The sequence below is a fragment of the Sphaeramia orbicularis genome, chromosome 19 (assembly GCF_902148855.1).
Source record: "Sphaeramia orbicularis chromosome 19, fSphaOr1.1, whole genome shotgun sequence".
Lineage (NCBI taxonomy): Eukaryota > Metazoa > Chordata > Actinopteri > Kurtiformes > Apogonidae > Sphaeramia > Sphaeramia orbicularis.
Genome location: NC_043975.1, coordinates 6212882 through 6229269, shown reverse-complemented (window position 1 = coordinate 6229269; position 16388 = coordinate 6212882). Strand labels below are relative to the sequence as shown.

The window sequence follows — 16388 nt, the reverse complement described above, 5'->3', positions numbered from 1 at the left end:
GCATCACTATTAATAATCCAATCACATCAGAGACACCAGACTATAGTATTCTTTCATCAATATTTGTGCATTTTTTACTTGAGTAAGATTTTTCCTGCAGAGCTTTTGCTTATAGTGTAGTATTTTTACTACATTTTACGCTGTACTGATCTTTTTCCTGTGGTGACACAAATTTGCAGTTAATTCTAGACATAAAACTCAAATATCTTAGTTTGCCCGACATCGATATGCCGCATTTTTGTAGTTTCTGGATTATATTGTCAATATTTTAAAAAAGTCATCTGATAAATGATGATTTATTATTATAGATTAAGATACATGTCACTAACATTTCACTGTTAATAACCTAATAATGTCAGAAAGACTAAACTTACCCTTTCTTCAATGCTTGAACTTATTATGCAGGATTTTATTATTTTTTAGGCAGTATTTTTGCCTGTGGTGGGGTATTTTTTACTACATTGTAAACTGTGTTGGTGCTTTTACTGTAGTGACATGAAGTTGCAGTTATTTATAGTCAAAAAATACATATGACTTTTCTGTCTTTTTTTATATAAAATAAAACTCAGATGATAAATGATGTTTTATTATAGTTTAGCCCTTTCGTGTATACTGGTCACTACAGTGGACAGCTATTCTACAGCTGTTCTCTTATATATTCATGGATTTGTTTGTTTGTTTGTTTGTTTGTTTGTTTTTGCACATATCTTTATTAAAGTTTTAAGACACTACATATCTTTTCTGACATGAATTGGAAACATTGTGTAGATCTCCCTTGAGCATACTCTCACCCCCAGAACTACAAGCCCCCCCAGTTTTCACACAGTTTATCTGTAAATACATGTTTCTTCGTTTCAAAAAAATTTTTTTTTTTTAATTATTTTTATTGTTATTATTATTAGTAGTAGTAGTATGTCTTTTTTTTTTTTTTTTTTTTTTTTAATTTATTTATTTTTCATAAGAAATTTTTCAATTGCATTTTTTTTTCATGCCTAAAGAGGAATAAAAACAGTCAGGAAAAAAAATCTTGATTAAGGTTCTCATAATTCATGCATGAAAGGGTTAAATAACTGTTTTATACTGTAATTAAACTGAGCTCCATCATAACCAGCAGTATTATTAAAGAGTAAAGATAATAGTTTAATTAATTAATCATTAGATTAATATTTTTTGTCCAGATTTATTGAGTAATTGGATATTTTGGTGCATAATGTCCTTTTTATACTAATAATTTTGTGCTTTTACTTCAGAAATTGATTTAATGCACTAGTTTTGCTTGTGCCAAAGTATTTTTTTTCCTCCTTTTACTTCTTTTCTGCCAAACATTCTAGTAAATATAGTGCTGCAGACACATTTCCTAAAGCTATAATCTGTATTTCCAGTCACTAAACCTCCCTGTGTGAGCAGTCTGCGGCCCTTTGTTGGATTCCTCCACACTCTGGTGTCCAGTCAGCTGTAATTAGCCAGCCTGGGTGTTAGACACCTAACAGGTTGTGTTGTTTTCATGGGGGGGTTAAATGCCAGCGCCCCCCCTGTGGAGCCCACTGCTGGCCGCCGGTGCACGGCCCGTGGTCGGGACAACACCTTAGAGCCAAACAATTACACCAAGGTCATGGAGAGGAGGAATGTTCGGCCGATTAGTGGGTTCGAGTCCAGAGGAAACCTGCACACCAGACCTGGACACAGCAGAACCTCAGGCCCACGGACACGATCAGATTTACTCAAATGGAAGAAAATGTTACTCTACTCAGATAACATTTGGTCCCTCTGTCTAACAAGAGTAAAAGTTACTATCTGGGTCCAAACTCGTATAGAGAGACATTTATTATTTATGAGGAAAATACCTTTGACTGTGGAAAAAATGCTCATGTCATTTTTCCTGTGACACTAGAAACAGGACCGTGGGAATGAGGACCATATCATAGAAGATCATATGTGACCGAACAGACAGAGTGTGTGTGTTTAACCCTTTCATGCATGAATTATGAGAACCTTAATCAAGATTTTTTTTCCTGAGTGTTTTTATTCCCCTTTAGGCATGAAAAAAACAATGCAAGTGAAAATTTTCTTATGATAGATAAATAAATAAATGAATAAATAAAATTATATAAAAAACAAAAACTAAAGTTAAAAAAAGACATACTACTACTACTACTACTACTACTAATAATAATAATAATAACAATAAAAATGATCTTATGAACCTATTTTACATGAAGTTGCAAAAATGTCCATTCAGCTGGACACCTTGTATTTAATTTTTGAAACGAAGAAACATGTATTTACAGATAAATTGTGTGAAAACTGAGGGGGGCTTGTAGTTCTGGGGGTGAGAGTATGCTCAGGGGAGATCTACACAATGTTACCAATTCATGTCAGAAAAGATATGTAGCGTCTTAAAACTTTAATAAAGATATGTGCAAAAACAAACAAACAAACAAACAAAAATCCATGAATACATAAGAGAACGGCTGTAGAATAGCTGTCCACTGTAGTGACCAGTATACATGAAAGGGTTAATCTGTACACTCACAAAAACAGAGGTACAAGATCAGAACATTTATGTACCTATAAGTACATTTTTTTAAAGAATGTTCTCTCAAAAGTACAATATTGGTCTTTAGGAGGCCAGAATGTCACCTTTAGACTATGAAAAAGGGTCCAAAGTTATGTAAAATATAAATGTGTACTATAAGGTACCCTGCAGCATTAAAAAATGTGGGTAGACCATGAGAATAGGCTATAGGCTAGGAGAACTGACCAGTAGGCCTGATTATAGTTGAAAGATTAGGCTTAGCACATTATTTATTATATATCATACTGTAATTACTCTATATTATATTTAATAATAATTTGTGTTTTAATTTAATAGCCCAGTTAGCTCAATGATAACACTGGTCAACAACAAATTTATTGTTTAAGTTTTTTGAGCTGATTTAGGATAATTTTGGTGTGCCGAATCCAAAAATCACATTAATTTTGCTCAATCAGGTCAACTTTCTGAACTATGCTACATATAGGCTTTTTAACATTTTTGCTTACATTTTATGGGCATTTTCACATCATTTGATACAAAATTCTTTCATATTTCTTGCAATAAACGAGTTCTGAAGATTTTACTTTTGCCAATTTATGATTAATGGTTTTTTTTTAATATTACAGGTGAATGAAATGGCTTCGACTAGAAGATCTTGCAAAAATAAGCCTGAACGTATTCTGCTACATCTGTGGTGAATACACCATTGTACCTAACAGGAATCAAGTCACAAGTTTCATAAAGTGTGCTTGCCAATCTTATTTTGGTATTAATTATTATATTTTGTGAGAAGATCAAATTTTTCTAAATCAAATTAGCAAAACAACCTGACCTGATTGAGAAAAACAGATGTCATTTTTGGATTTAGCGGTGCAAAATGGTCCTAATTCAGTTGAAAAAACCTAGACAACTTGCAAAAAACATTTTTTTGTAACCCAGTGTAATAGCCTAATAATTTATTTAGTTTATTAGAACCTCTGATTATTGCCATAATCTCTGTTTTATCCAGTTTTCATTCACACCTCCATGTCTTGATGTCGTAGCTCACCTATGCCTTTGTTTTTTTGTTTTTTTTCTCAATTAGGCCACCAGTTCAAACTTTAAACATCATGGCATTATCAACAATATGAATGTTTTCTTTCTATGTAAAGTACTTCAGGTACAAAAATGGACCATTTCCAAAGGGTACAGAAATGTCTCTCAAAAACAGGACACCCCCAGCGACAAGCATTTGTACCTTTTAAGTACAAGCTGGTACCTCTGTTTTTGAGAGTGTAGGAGGGTTTTCAGGAGCTGAAGTATCGCAGGTCTGTCCGGTTTCCGACGCCGAAACTCTGAGCACGACACGCATTCGAACCAATCAGGGCTGTTGTTTATTTTCTATTAGTGACTTTTACTTCACATATTTTATTCCTAAAGTGACCACTCTGGCACATTTACTCCCATCCTAAAACAGCTGAAACATCACTTTTTTATTGCTAAAATATATTCTCTAACTTTACTTTCTCTTTTGAACCCATAGTTGTTGTTTTTTTTAAATTATTTAACCCATAAGAGCCAGTGCGACTTTTGTAGCAGTTTTTCTCTCTATTTAACCTTTAAATGATTTATCAGCATATATTATAATATTATCCTCTATACTTGGTGTTTTCTCAGTGAAAATCATGTATTTTCCTATATGTAATTTACTGATCATGTAGATGTTGGTAAAAGCTCAGAGTAAAGTCAACGGTTATTGTATCAGAAACAGAAAACTGAAGAACAGCTGAGTTTTTCAGCAAAATCTATCATTAACTGAACATGAACCCAGTGTGTCCATCCGCTGTTATTAATCCAACTCCATAGGTTTTACTGGTGAATTAATGTTGTAGAAGATGACGGTGTTTCTGTGTTCACTACGGAGCCTCTAAGCGTCCAAATGGGTCATATCTGATGACCAAAAAAAGATGACAAAGTACATTTTACACCAATTATTTACACTTATTTATAGGATTAGTGGATCAGCAGGTATTAAATAGTTTAGGTCAGCAGATGCTTATGGTCACCGGTGGATGTTTGTGTTTTATGGATTAAATCCTCCTAAATCAAACCTGCTGAACTCATTAATTTCCTTCATAATTTGCACATTTTATTGTGATTATTGTGATCAAATTCTGCAATAAAAATCTAGACCCGGTGTTATTTCCACGGGGTGGATTCATCTGGGTCACTCCACGAGTGTCTTGTTGACACTAAACCAGCGGCGCTTGTTAAGTGTTTATTGCAAACGCATTTCTTTTAAGAGAAGGTGGCTCTTCTCTCACGCCAGCTCTGTTTGTTTGGGTTTGACACTGTCTTGCAAATAGTTCAGCGAGTTCAAACACTGTGATGGTTCTGGGTCATTGTATGAACTACAGCCTGTACCTAATGTGTGCCGTTATACCATACCAACTTTATTTATAAAGCACTTTAAGAACTTTACAGCTGGCCAAAGTGCTGTACACCAAACATAAAACAAGGGATTAAATAAGTAAATAAAACTAGTGATAACACAAGGTGTTAAGCGGGCTAAGAACAACAAAATACAACCATCATAACAACAAAGACAAATTAAAATCTGTTATACATGCAATAAAAGCTGTTTAAGGGTTTAATGCATTAATGTCCTGAATCGACACATTAAGAAAATATATTCAGGAAAGAAAAATAAGATATTTGTGGTAATGTGTGAGTGTTGAGTTTAACCCTAACAACCAGTCACAGATCATTTAGTTGTGTCCAAGAAAAGACATTCAGAACGCAAAATAATAATTAAAAAAGTGAAAATACAAGTGGCAGAATTCATTTAAATACTTAAACTGTTCGTTTTCATTTTATTGTATTTAAAACATTCACCAAATCACTTAATGTCATAAAGTTTCAGAAGTTTCCAGAGAATTCACATTTAAGGTTTCGTGCGTAATTACGCGCGGGTGATGTAAGATTAACGTGCGTTAATGGGATGAAAGTAACACAATGCTCAGTATTCGTGGCTCCGGGACAGTATCGATACTCATAGATTGTGGGACAGAGACAATGCGTCCTTGGAGGGGTGTGAACGGCCCAGGAGTTTTCCCCTCAGTAGGGCTACCTGTAGAGGCTCCGGGCGCCGCCTATAAATACTCCTCCCTCCGAGGATGAGTTCAGTCCTGAGGGAGACACACTGAGACCACGTTCGGTTTGGGGAATCCGGTTAGGGCGGATTATGAACACTTTTGGACACCAACCACCGAACCAGCAGAGCAGCCCCATTCAGCACCACAGCGCGCAGGAGCTCCTGGACATGGCCGTGTACTGCGACAACTACGGGGTGTACCAGCAGAACCTGCACCACCACCACCACCATGCGCAGAGGCCGTCCACGCACCCCTCCAGCTACGGCCTCGGAGACTACACGTCCCCGTCCACGAACCCCTACCTGTGGCTGAACGGACCCGGTATCAACTCGTCTCCTTATCTTCCCGGGAACAACAGCTCCTCGTACATTCAGTCTGGATACGGGTCCAACCAGAGGCAGTTCTTACCGCCTCCAACCGGGTTCGGTGGAGCAGATCTGGGCTGGCTGTCCATATCCAGCCAGCAGGAACTCTTCAAGATGGTCAGACCCCCGTACTCGTACTCGGCCCTGATCGCCATGGCCATACAGAACGCAACAGATAAAAAGCTGACCCTGAGTCAGATCTACCAGTACGTGGCTGATAACTTCCCATTCTATAAGAAGAGCAAAGCAGGATGGCAGAACTCCATCCGACACAACCTGTCCCTGAACGACTGCTTCAAGAAGGTGGCACGGGATGAGGATGATCCAGGTGGTTTTTTTTTTTTTTTAATATTCTGAACATGTGTAATCATATATAAATCCATGAAACTTTTATTTATTTATCAATTTTTATCATAAATCATGATTTGAGGATGTGTTGACTTAAAAATGTGCCAAACTGATGCTGCTGTAGAAGCAGTTTTTAAGATAAATTAAGTCTCTATGAGGATTTAAGTCTAACATTCTGGTTTTTATAGGAAAGGGAAACTACTGGACACTGGATCCAAACTGTGAGAAGATGTTCGACAACGGAAACTTCAGGAGGAAAAGAAAAAGAAGAGCTGACATAAGCGCCGCTGACAGCACGACCCTCTCCGTTAAGTCCGAGGACGGGCCGCACAAGCTCTCCGACACCGCCAGCCTCCTAAGCTCCTCCCCGCCCAGCCTGCACGGATCCCCGGCCTCCACGGAGCCCAAGTCGTCCCCGTCCCCCTCCGCGGAACACAGCCCGTGTTTCAGCAGCTTCGTATCCAGCGTCAACTCGCTTCTGGCGGGGAGCGCAGACGTGCCCAGAGGCGGCGGCGGTGGCGGCGGCGGGGAGCGGGACTTCGGCTCCGGGCATCTCGGGGGGTTGTCTCAGACATCCAGGGAGGGCATGTCAGGACTGGGCTCCTACTCGCCCACTTTAATCTCTCCTCTGAACTCTGACAACAACAGAATGAACTACTACACATCCGTACAGAGCCTCTCCAACCATTTCAGCGTCAATAACCTCATCTACAGCCGGGAAGGGACTGAAGTGTAAACTGTCCAAAAATTATTTATCCTACACTTTTCCCAAGTGTCCTAATGTTTCAGTTTTTACTCATTTTCTTTTTTAATTTTAGGCCTTATCTCTTGAACAGCAATAAAACATTCCCCGTTTTTACGCACGAATTACGCACGAACATTCTTGTTATTTCCAGACAAGTGAGGGTAGATTTATGACTTTTACAAATAAACATTTTTCATAGACAAAGTGCCTTTCTCCCTAATAATTCTATTGTAACTGTTCGGTTTGAACATGACCCCGTACTATGTACAGAAATTATTTTTCATAAGAAGAACAAACGTGGCTTGTATTTTGGAATAAAATGTTTTTTGTGTGTGTTTTATTTAAACTCCTGTCGATGTTTGAATAAAAGTCATTTATTTTTAACTCCCTGATTAGACTTGTGTGTGTTCTTTATACGTTTTAAACTACTTTATAACAAATTAAATCAACTTTGAACATCTGTTTCCTTCTGTTTCCTCTTTCTACATGCGAAAACATTTGGCTGAATATTGAAAATTTGCCAAAAAGCGTGTAAATGTGTGCGTAAAATTGCACCCACATGATTCATATTCCTCGTTTTGTTTCTAAATTTGGCCTCCACTCAGACCCAAAGGCCTTAAACGTTCAGATGAAGTCGTTTAGTGATGATTAAACCGGTATAAATGCCTTCTAGAGCCTGTCAGAAAATCTGAAGTCAAGTGGCTGTAAGCGGTAAAGTGTGTAAGACAGAGACATTTTCCGCTTGTCACTTCCAATCGCCCCGTTTCAACAAGCAATCGGACCTTTAACTTACTTCCACAAGGTTCAGGAGTTCAGCTTTTTGTCTGGGCTGGATTTGACTCAGACTGCGCCTGTTTGATGTGAACCTGTTTGCTCAATATTCCACCTGTCTCCATCTATTCCCAAAGTCTTGTCACGCAAAACGCTCGCCTTTTCCTGCGCGCCTGCGTGAATCCCATCAATAGAATTTGTGTTTTTGTGCGGAAAAAGCATCCGGTGAACACAAAAAAAACGACGCTCAGCCAGAGGATCCGACGGAAAAACAAGAAATAGCCTGAAAACCGTGGAAATGTTCAAGTGGTTTAACACCTGGCTCTTGTCTTATGTAGAAACACCCTGGATACGCACGGACTCAAAGCGTGTAAACAAAAGGAAACACCTCTTAATTGGTTGATAATTGAATTCACTCAGGCGATCTGTGGTCTGGAATAAAAGAAAAATTAATTGACAAGACTTTCGTACCCCTTGTTGGAACACAATGGACTCTGGCAATTCAAGAGATCCCCTCCTGGGCTCAAATGAAAATATTGCCATCTGAAGATCTGGGAACAAATTATCTCCCTCAGGCCACATTTTGCTCTATTATCTGTGGAGCAGGGCTACGGATCAGACAAAGAGGATTTTTGTCATACAGGAGCAGGTTCTCACAGCAACAAGTTTTCTGTTGAAATCATCGTCACGTCCAATCAATAGAGTTTAACGTCCACAATTTGCAGCCTTTTACCTCGTGTTACAGTAATTTTCTGCCCCATTAGTAGAGATTTTAATGTTTTTAGATCATGTAGACCACCACAAAAGCAACAAATAAGCAGAATAAAATAGAAGTCGACCGATGGTGGGGTTTTAAAGGCTGTTAAAATGATAATTTAAGCAGAAAAAGCAGAAAGATTCAATGTCAAAGTGTTAAAATATCTCCTGAATGAAAAAATTGACACTTCTAAAAATCATTTAATCAGCCTTTAAAACTCTACAATCAGACAAACTCAGTATAAAATAGTGGTTGATCAGTGACAATTTAATGATATTTTGGGGAAGAAATCATCCTTCCTGAAAAAAATGGTAGATTTGGTGAAAAAAAAAAAAAGTTAAATTAAATTGACCTTTATAAAGCCATGATGGGTTAAATTTAATATGAAAAAAGCTGCAACACTAAGGCCGATATAATGATAATTCCGAGCAAATAAGCCCCAATATGATCCATCATCAGATCCCATGTGTTTAGACTTATCTTTGAATAAGAACTTTCATTAAATTCACTGTTAAAAAGCCAAAATTGGTCAAATTCAGTGGAAATTTGTGATTTTATACCTGATTCAGCTGTACTTTGGAGCAGGAAAGTTTTTTGTTCAGACTCCTCTTAGAAAAAGAAGTTTAGACTTATCTTTAAATAAGAATTTTCATTAAATCCACCTTTAAAAAGCCAAAATTGGTCAAACTGATTTCACAATTTGGCCAAAAATATGACTTGATGTGTTAACCCTGTATCGAGCAAGTGACTATTTTTGGTTATTTCCGTAAACATTAAATATGAGGCCAATCCGGTGCCTCAGTGAGGTCAAGAAACATGTTGGTTTTTCTAGAACTATACAGTGATTAAGTGACATATTGAACCTGTAAATAGTAAATATGAGGGATTTTTGTCAGTGAATGACCTTTTAACAGTTGTTTTATTGCATGTGTTTACTTTTTAGCAAGTGCTGCTCAGATGTTTTACGGCCAGAGGAGGGAGACGAACACACTAAGGTAGAACTTTTGAATTTCCGAGTATTTCAGTGAGTGCCCTATAAAGGGTTAATCCTTCTTTCATGAAAAATAAATGTGTCTGCCAGAATTTAATTATCTCAAAGTAATCAATTAACCCATAATGACCCAAAGACCCACTAGCGACCAAAAGAATCTACTGATCTAAATTGTTCAATACCTGTTGATCCACTAATCCTGTCAATCCATATAAATAATTAGTGTAAAATGTAGTTTGTCATCTTTTCATGGTCATCAGATATGACCCATTTGGACGTTCAGAGGTTCCGTAGTTACTGTGGAAACACCGTCATCTTCTACAGCATTGATTTACCAGTAAAACCCATGGAGTTGGATCTATAACAGTAAATGGAGACACTTGTTTTCTGTTCAATTAATGATATATTTTGTTGAAAAAGTCACTTTTTCTTCAGTTTTCTTTGTTTCTGATATAATAAAATACAACTTTAATCTGAGCTTTTTTGAACATCTACATGATTAGAAAATTACATATAGGAAAACACATGATTTACACTGAAAAAAAACAAAATACAGAGGATAATATTATAATAAACGGTGATAAGTCAGTTAAGACTGATTAAATACATAGAAAAATTCATTTGGGAACTGCCACAGAAGAATCATTGGGTCCTTATGCGTTATAACTCTGGAACTAGATTAACAGTAGTGGGGCTGATTATTTTCCATCAAAGTTCTGCTGAAAATGATCCCATCAGCACCCGTTAATCAGGTCTATCTTAAAAAAAAGTAATTATTATTTGGTTATAACTTACATCTCAGTACTGGTTCTGACTCTGGGAGTAAAATGTGATCCAAGTTCGATTCCTCTCCAAACTGTAACGCTCCAGCGCCCTGTGCCTGAAGCCCACATGGGCCTGGCCCACATGAATATCAGTCAGCCTCTGCTGTAGCTTCTCCAGGGGCCCTGGTGGCTCCAGGGGCCCCCCAGGCCCCAGTTCACCTCCAGGCATCAGCCCAGCAGAGCTCTGCATAAAGGGGGCCTAATACATGCCTGGTGGGCTAAACCCATAATGATGGGTTTCATCCTCAAAGGGTCGTCCCTCCAAAGGCCAGGCGGGCTCATAATTGAAGGAGACAGTGTTTCAGAAGTGGATTATTTTAATCCCCTTTATTTTAGATACACCGGAGAGTCTTTGAGTGCCAGTACAGGGATCGGTATTTCCTGAGAAGTGCATCATCTGCTCCGACTGACAGTACAAGTACATAACAAAGAGAGTAACAGTGATGAGAGAAGTAAAAGTACATGGAAGTATTAACAGCAAGTATGATCGCTGACTATTATACATGATGTTACTGGTTCATTTTACTATTGGCATGTCTCTCTCTCTCTCTCTCTCTCTCTCTCTCTCTCTCTCTCTCTCTCTCTCTCTCTCTCTCTCTCTCTCTCTCTCTCTCTCTCTCTCTCTCTCTCTCTCTCTCTCTCTCTCTCTCTCTCTCTCTCTCTCTCTCTCTCTCTCTCTCTGAGGCCATTGAAGTGTCTATATGTAGTATTTATTTGAACTTTATGAACTGAATTTATTTACACCGACAGCCTGGACGATTTATGTGACCACTAGAGGGAATAGTGAGTCACTCTGTCAGAAAACTAACACTAAGGCTGAGACAAGGATGAAAACTAATAAGAAACAACTTTTTCACCAACTTTGAGTTTAAATTATCATTAGAGTGTTGGGATAAGAACCATAAGAAAAAACTTTTAGAGTCAAAGAAAACAAGTGATAAAAGTAGAAGCTGTTGTTTTCTTCACTGGACACAACTGTAAATGAAAAGAATGGAGTTTGATGCTGAAACGGCAGCATTTTTTCTACACGGGTCAGTTTGATTCTGAGGCTTATGAAGGTATAAAGTTATTATGGGATGTTCTTATCTTTGGTGAGTTGCCGTTTGTTGATCCATGGTCCAGACTAAACTGTGACATTTCTGACCTTGTTTGTTGTATTCCAAACAGATCTTTAGTTCAGCTACTGACAACACCAACCAAACAGAAAACAGATGTGATTAGTGGTTTTACTGTGGCTGTTTTCAGTCTGAAAACAGAGCTAAGCTAACAGAGCTAAGCTAACAGAGCTGTAATGTAAACTATCAGCTGATACAGCACATGAAGATTGTAAGACAGTGTTATTTTGAACGAATGTTAAAATAAACGTCTATGAATTTTAGTTTGAAGAAGGAAACTTGATGATACCATAATACAGATGTGTGGAAACAATGATTTATACTTTATTTAGTGGGTGATACATAGCATTGATTCATTGGTGGTTTTGGTTCAAAGTGTGTTCTGGTTCTGCTGTTTAGAGTTTGGAATATCGATTCTACATAGAACTACTTTAAGTCACATTAACTGCAGTTTTCCTTATACTCAAGTATAAAATGTAACTATGGCTTCAGTCTAAAGTCAAATTTAATGTAAAAAATACATAAAATAAAGACAAATCAGCAGTTGGAGATGAAGTGAATGTCATGTACTTAAAGAGTCTGTGTTCACATGTTCCCAACAACCCAGCGATCCTACACTTTGACGGCTCTTGTTCTGTATAAAATAATCCATATGGCTGCTTGTCCGGAGCGCAGATCCCATGCCGTTATTGGCCCATACATTAGGCTTTTTATGGCCCTCGGATGGGGCATGATGAAACCGAATCAGGTCATGCCAATTGATAGACATTCTCCTCAGCTATCAGGTGCACAGCAGGCCTTTTAAAGTGCAGAGCAGAGACGTTCCCCTCCTTGAAGCCATATAGCGGATTCCCCAGAAGCTGTCATCATATTGTTCTCTTAAATATTTAACTTCCTCAAGAGATTGAGCTGTAATATAAGAAATTATCCCTATAATGCCCACTGACTGTTACAAACAGATGTGAAATTTCAGGGTCGGCCCAGACTGTAATCAGCCCCCGCTTTGGTGGACATATCATGTTCTTCACTGGGGTCAGACGGAGAGTTTCCCCTTTCATATTATCCCTCGGATTTGTCTGTAAGGCCGTGTTATATGGGCTGTGAAGAATTATTAGGCCCTGAACACATCCTTCTATTTGGAATTCTGAATGTTTAACAGACTGACAGAAGCATTTTAGTCTTTACTTTTTCACATCAGAGGAAAAAAAACACAAAAGAATAGTATTTGCAGAGATGATAGGGGGTTAGAGGGTCTTGTCCTGCTTGTTTATTTATCAGCTGAGGAGATCTTCCTGAGCTACTGACAGTTTGTACATGTTCAGAGTGAAACTTTATCCATCAGTGACTCATCATGTCGGTCACCAAACGGACACATTTACCTCCAGACTCAGAGGGAGAACCAGCTCATCCTCATGACTTAACAATTCTGACGCGTAAATGCCAGGAAATTCTAAATCTAAGCAACAAAGCAGCTCTGTTCACATATTCACCATATGCTTATTCTGTAGTGGTTGAATGTAACTCAAGTATGTAGAAAAAGTCTCAGCATGCCCAGTCTGTTTTTTATTTATTTATTTACTTTTTTTGTGACAATAAACATCTTAATTAAAGTTAAATATAGCAATTTAACATGTGTTTTGTCTAAAAATGAACATACATTGCATTCAGTGATGGAAAATAAAATAAGAACCACTAGCCCCTTCTACACAGCACTTCTGTTGTGGAAATATTTCACCTTTATTCCAGAACGACGTCTGTGTAAATGAAATGGTGGATTATTTGTTCCCGGCTCTGTCACGGAGGTAGAAACAGAGCCCTGATAAAGGTGGAATCATGGTTCTGGAACGCTATGTAAAAGGAACACCTCTCGTTCTGCAACCAAGGTGTGATGTTTTGATGACGTATTGCATGTGTGAGGGATTTAAAAATGCATGAACGCCGGCCGTGTACAGTAAACAAACATATCAACGCGACCAGAAAGATGACGAACTGGGAAGACACTGAGATTCGCGAGCTGTTGTCACTTCAGGCAGAGGACTCTATCCATGTTAACATTTGTGGAACGGTGAAAATGACTCTGAAGAGGTTAGCAATCGTGCTGCCACTAACGACTAATCTTTTAACAAATTTTTTGATTAGTCGAATAATCTGAACGACTAATTTTTTTAAAAAAATCAAGTGTTTGTTATATTGTTGTGTCCATTTTATTACCTCCGCCGTTATGTTTTCATCGGGATGGTTTGTCTGTTTGTTTGTCTGTTCGCAAGATAACTCAAAAACTTATGGACGGATTTGGATGAAATTTTCAGGAAATGTTGATGATGGCAATTTGGGGGGGGGCTGATCTGCATTGGCAGAGGTCTGCGCTCTCCGGGTGCTTTTCTAGTTTTGAATTGTGGGGTGTGTGTGAAACTTTAGATGCTTATACACTTATATGTCATTCCTACTGTGTTTCAGACGGGAGGGAGATAAAAAAAATAAATAGGCGGTCAATAATAAAACAACACATCGACTAAAAATCTTGCCGTCGACTAATTTTCGTGCTCGACTAATGGCGGCAGCACTAGCTAGCAACACCGCTGTGCTCGGGGTATTTTCGACACACAAGTTATACGTCACACTACACGCTGCGCTACGTCACCGCTCCTTTGATTCCGGAACGCAGGTCCGCTGTGTAAAAGTCCAGCCTGTCTCACCTCTGTTACTCCTTGGTCTCGGCTATGGAAATCAGTCAATGGTGGAAAAAAGATGGGATCACCATCTCACCTTTTTTCCAGGATGTCTGTGTAAAAGTGGCTACTGTCTCATAATTGCAGGGTCTGTATCAGTTGACTTCAGCCTCCACCTGAATAACTCCAGTGACCTGAGACGACAAAGTACTATTAATACCATCCTCACTAACAAACGTTAATATTTCCCTCTTTCTCAATCCAGTAAAGAAATAAAAGCAGATCTGAAGTTACAGTAAAGTATTAGTACAAATCTATACTGTTTAATTTAAGTAAAGAAAAGATTTTATTGATCCCACCATGGCGAAATTACACAGGTGACAGCATCAAATACAAAAACAAAGTGCAGGGAAAACAGAAAATATACACCTGTGGAAAAAAAATATAAAGAAAATAAAGGAATCTGATGTTTATACAAGTATTTTTATAAATTTATATCAAAAATATAACAAAAAAGTTAAAATAAATAAATTAATTAATTAATTAATTAACTCCTCCTTCAGTTTTACAGTCTTCGCGTTTTAAGGGTAGTTGTGATCAGATCCCTCAGCCTCCGTTGCCTCTGGGGGACCCGGGCTCATGTACAGACCGAGACCAGGACTTACAGAAGCACAGCGGAAGGACCGGGACTTCAGAGCTCGTCAGGATCCCCAGCTGAGGAACCTGCTGAAAGACTCAAAGAGATACAAGGATTAACGGACTAGAACGAGTCCCAGTAAATCCACAGCCAGAGCCTGTCTTCACATCGCTCCGTCTGGAAAACCGATCCCCAAAACAATGTAACTTATCCCCCGCTCGCTCTATCGCTCGAATATATTTTGACAAAGTCTTTGTTCTCACATTAGGGAACTGTAGGCAGATCATTCTTTATCCGTGACCTTTGTCATAACAAACCATGGCGGTGGTTTTACACACTGCTGAGAAGTCGGAGAAGACGTTCACATCATCCAGGCTGACGTTTGGGGTCGTTTAAAGCCAATGCACTGAGAAGGAAAGTGTAGTTTTGAGAAGGAGCTTAACTGGAAAACAAGAGGGATAATTTCTGCATTTCTTTTGATCTGTGGGTTTTAATCCTCTTCAGTCAGTGAATGTACCGTCACATAAAAACTGGGAAAAAACACAACATCTAATCTTCTTCTAGTGTTTTTCTCAACATAAGCACTGGTTTACTGTTTATAGCCACTGTATAATAACTGTAATTCAATGAACATCTTCTGATTAGCTCTTAAATACATCTGTAGACACATTAGAAGCAGAAACCTTGTATGAATTTAGAGAATTGTAAAAAAAAAAAAAAAAAAAAAATGTATTAAAGTCAATGGTGAGACAAGAAATGTATTTATATTATTTTATTTTATCAATTATTCCATTACACTAATCTACAAGTAAAATGCCGTTAAAATACAAGTAAAGTCTGCATTACTAATAAAAACAAATTAAGTCCAAATGCTGTTTGGTTGGAGTTTTCAAGATATTGGCATTTGGGTCAAAATGTGAAATTGTGAGAATAAATGAGGGAATGTGTTTGACTCCAAAGGAATGTTTGTTTCAGAGCTATCAGATCTACTTTAAAACACTGTCTGCACATTAAAATACATTGAATTACAGGTTCTTTATACTGGAACATTTATAAATCTATTGGTTAAATGGACATAAACCAATATATATATATATATGTGTAAAACCACTATATTATGTACATTGAAAACATCAGTTAACCAAGATTTAGCACATTTAGTCCCTGAGACAGATAATTTCAAATAAATAAATGAATAAATAAAAGGTAGACAGGTGGTATTAACATATATTTTGTCAGTTCCATAAATATTTGTACAAGTCAATAAAGTTACAGTTTATTGTAAAACTGTTAAAGCCTCAGACTGTGAAAATACATAAATATAAAGACTATAGAAAAAACCTGAACATGTCTCTGCAGTTTCAACATGACCAGACTGGAGTCATTTTCACCTCTTTTAATACTTTTTCATTTTACTTTCTAAGAATGAGGTGAAATATGCCAACATCACTATCATTTTGTGTATTATGTGTGATTATAGATGCAGTCCACTGAGC

General features: G+C 37.8%; 1 protein-coding gene across 1 annotated transcript; it reads left to right on the top strand.

The window, feature by feature from the left end:
- The first annotated feature begins 5716 nt into the window (after positions 1-5716).
- foxi1 (forkhead box i1) lies at positions 5717-7492 on the top strand. Its single transcript, XM_030163234.1, has 2 exons — positions 5717-6363; positions 6572-7492. The coding sequence occupies exons 1-2, from the start codon at positions 5760-5762 to the stop codon at positions 7117-7119; spliced, it is 1152 nt and encodes a 383-aa protein (XP_030019094.1). The 5' UTR covers positions 5717-5759; the 3' UTR covers positions 7120-7492.
- The last annotated feature ends 8896 nt before the right edge of the window (positions 7493-16388 follow it).

Excerpts from the sequence above, each read along its gene's own strand:
- foxi1 (XM_030163234.1), top strand. The coding sequence starts at position 5,760 with ATGAACACTTTTGGACACCAACCACCGAACCAGCAGAGCAGCCCCATT. Across the intron at positions 6,364-6,571 it reads ACGGGATGAGGATGATCCAG|GAAAGGGAAACTACTGGACA; the intron begins GTGGTTTTTTTT and ends TGGTTTTTATAG.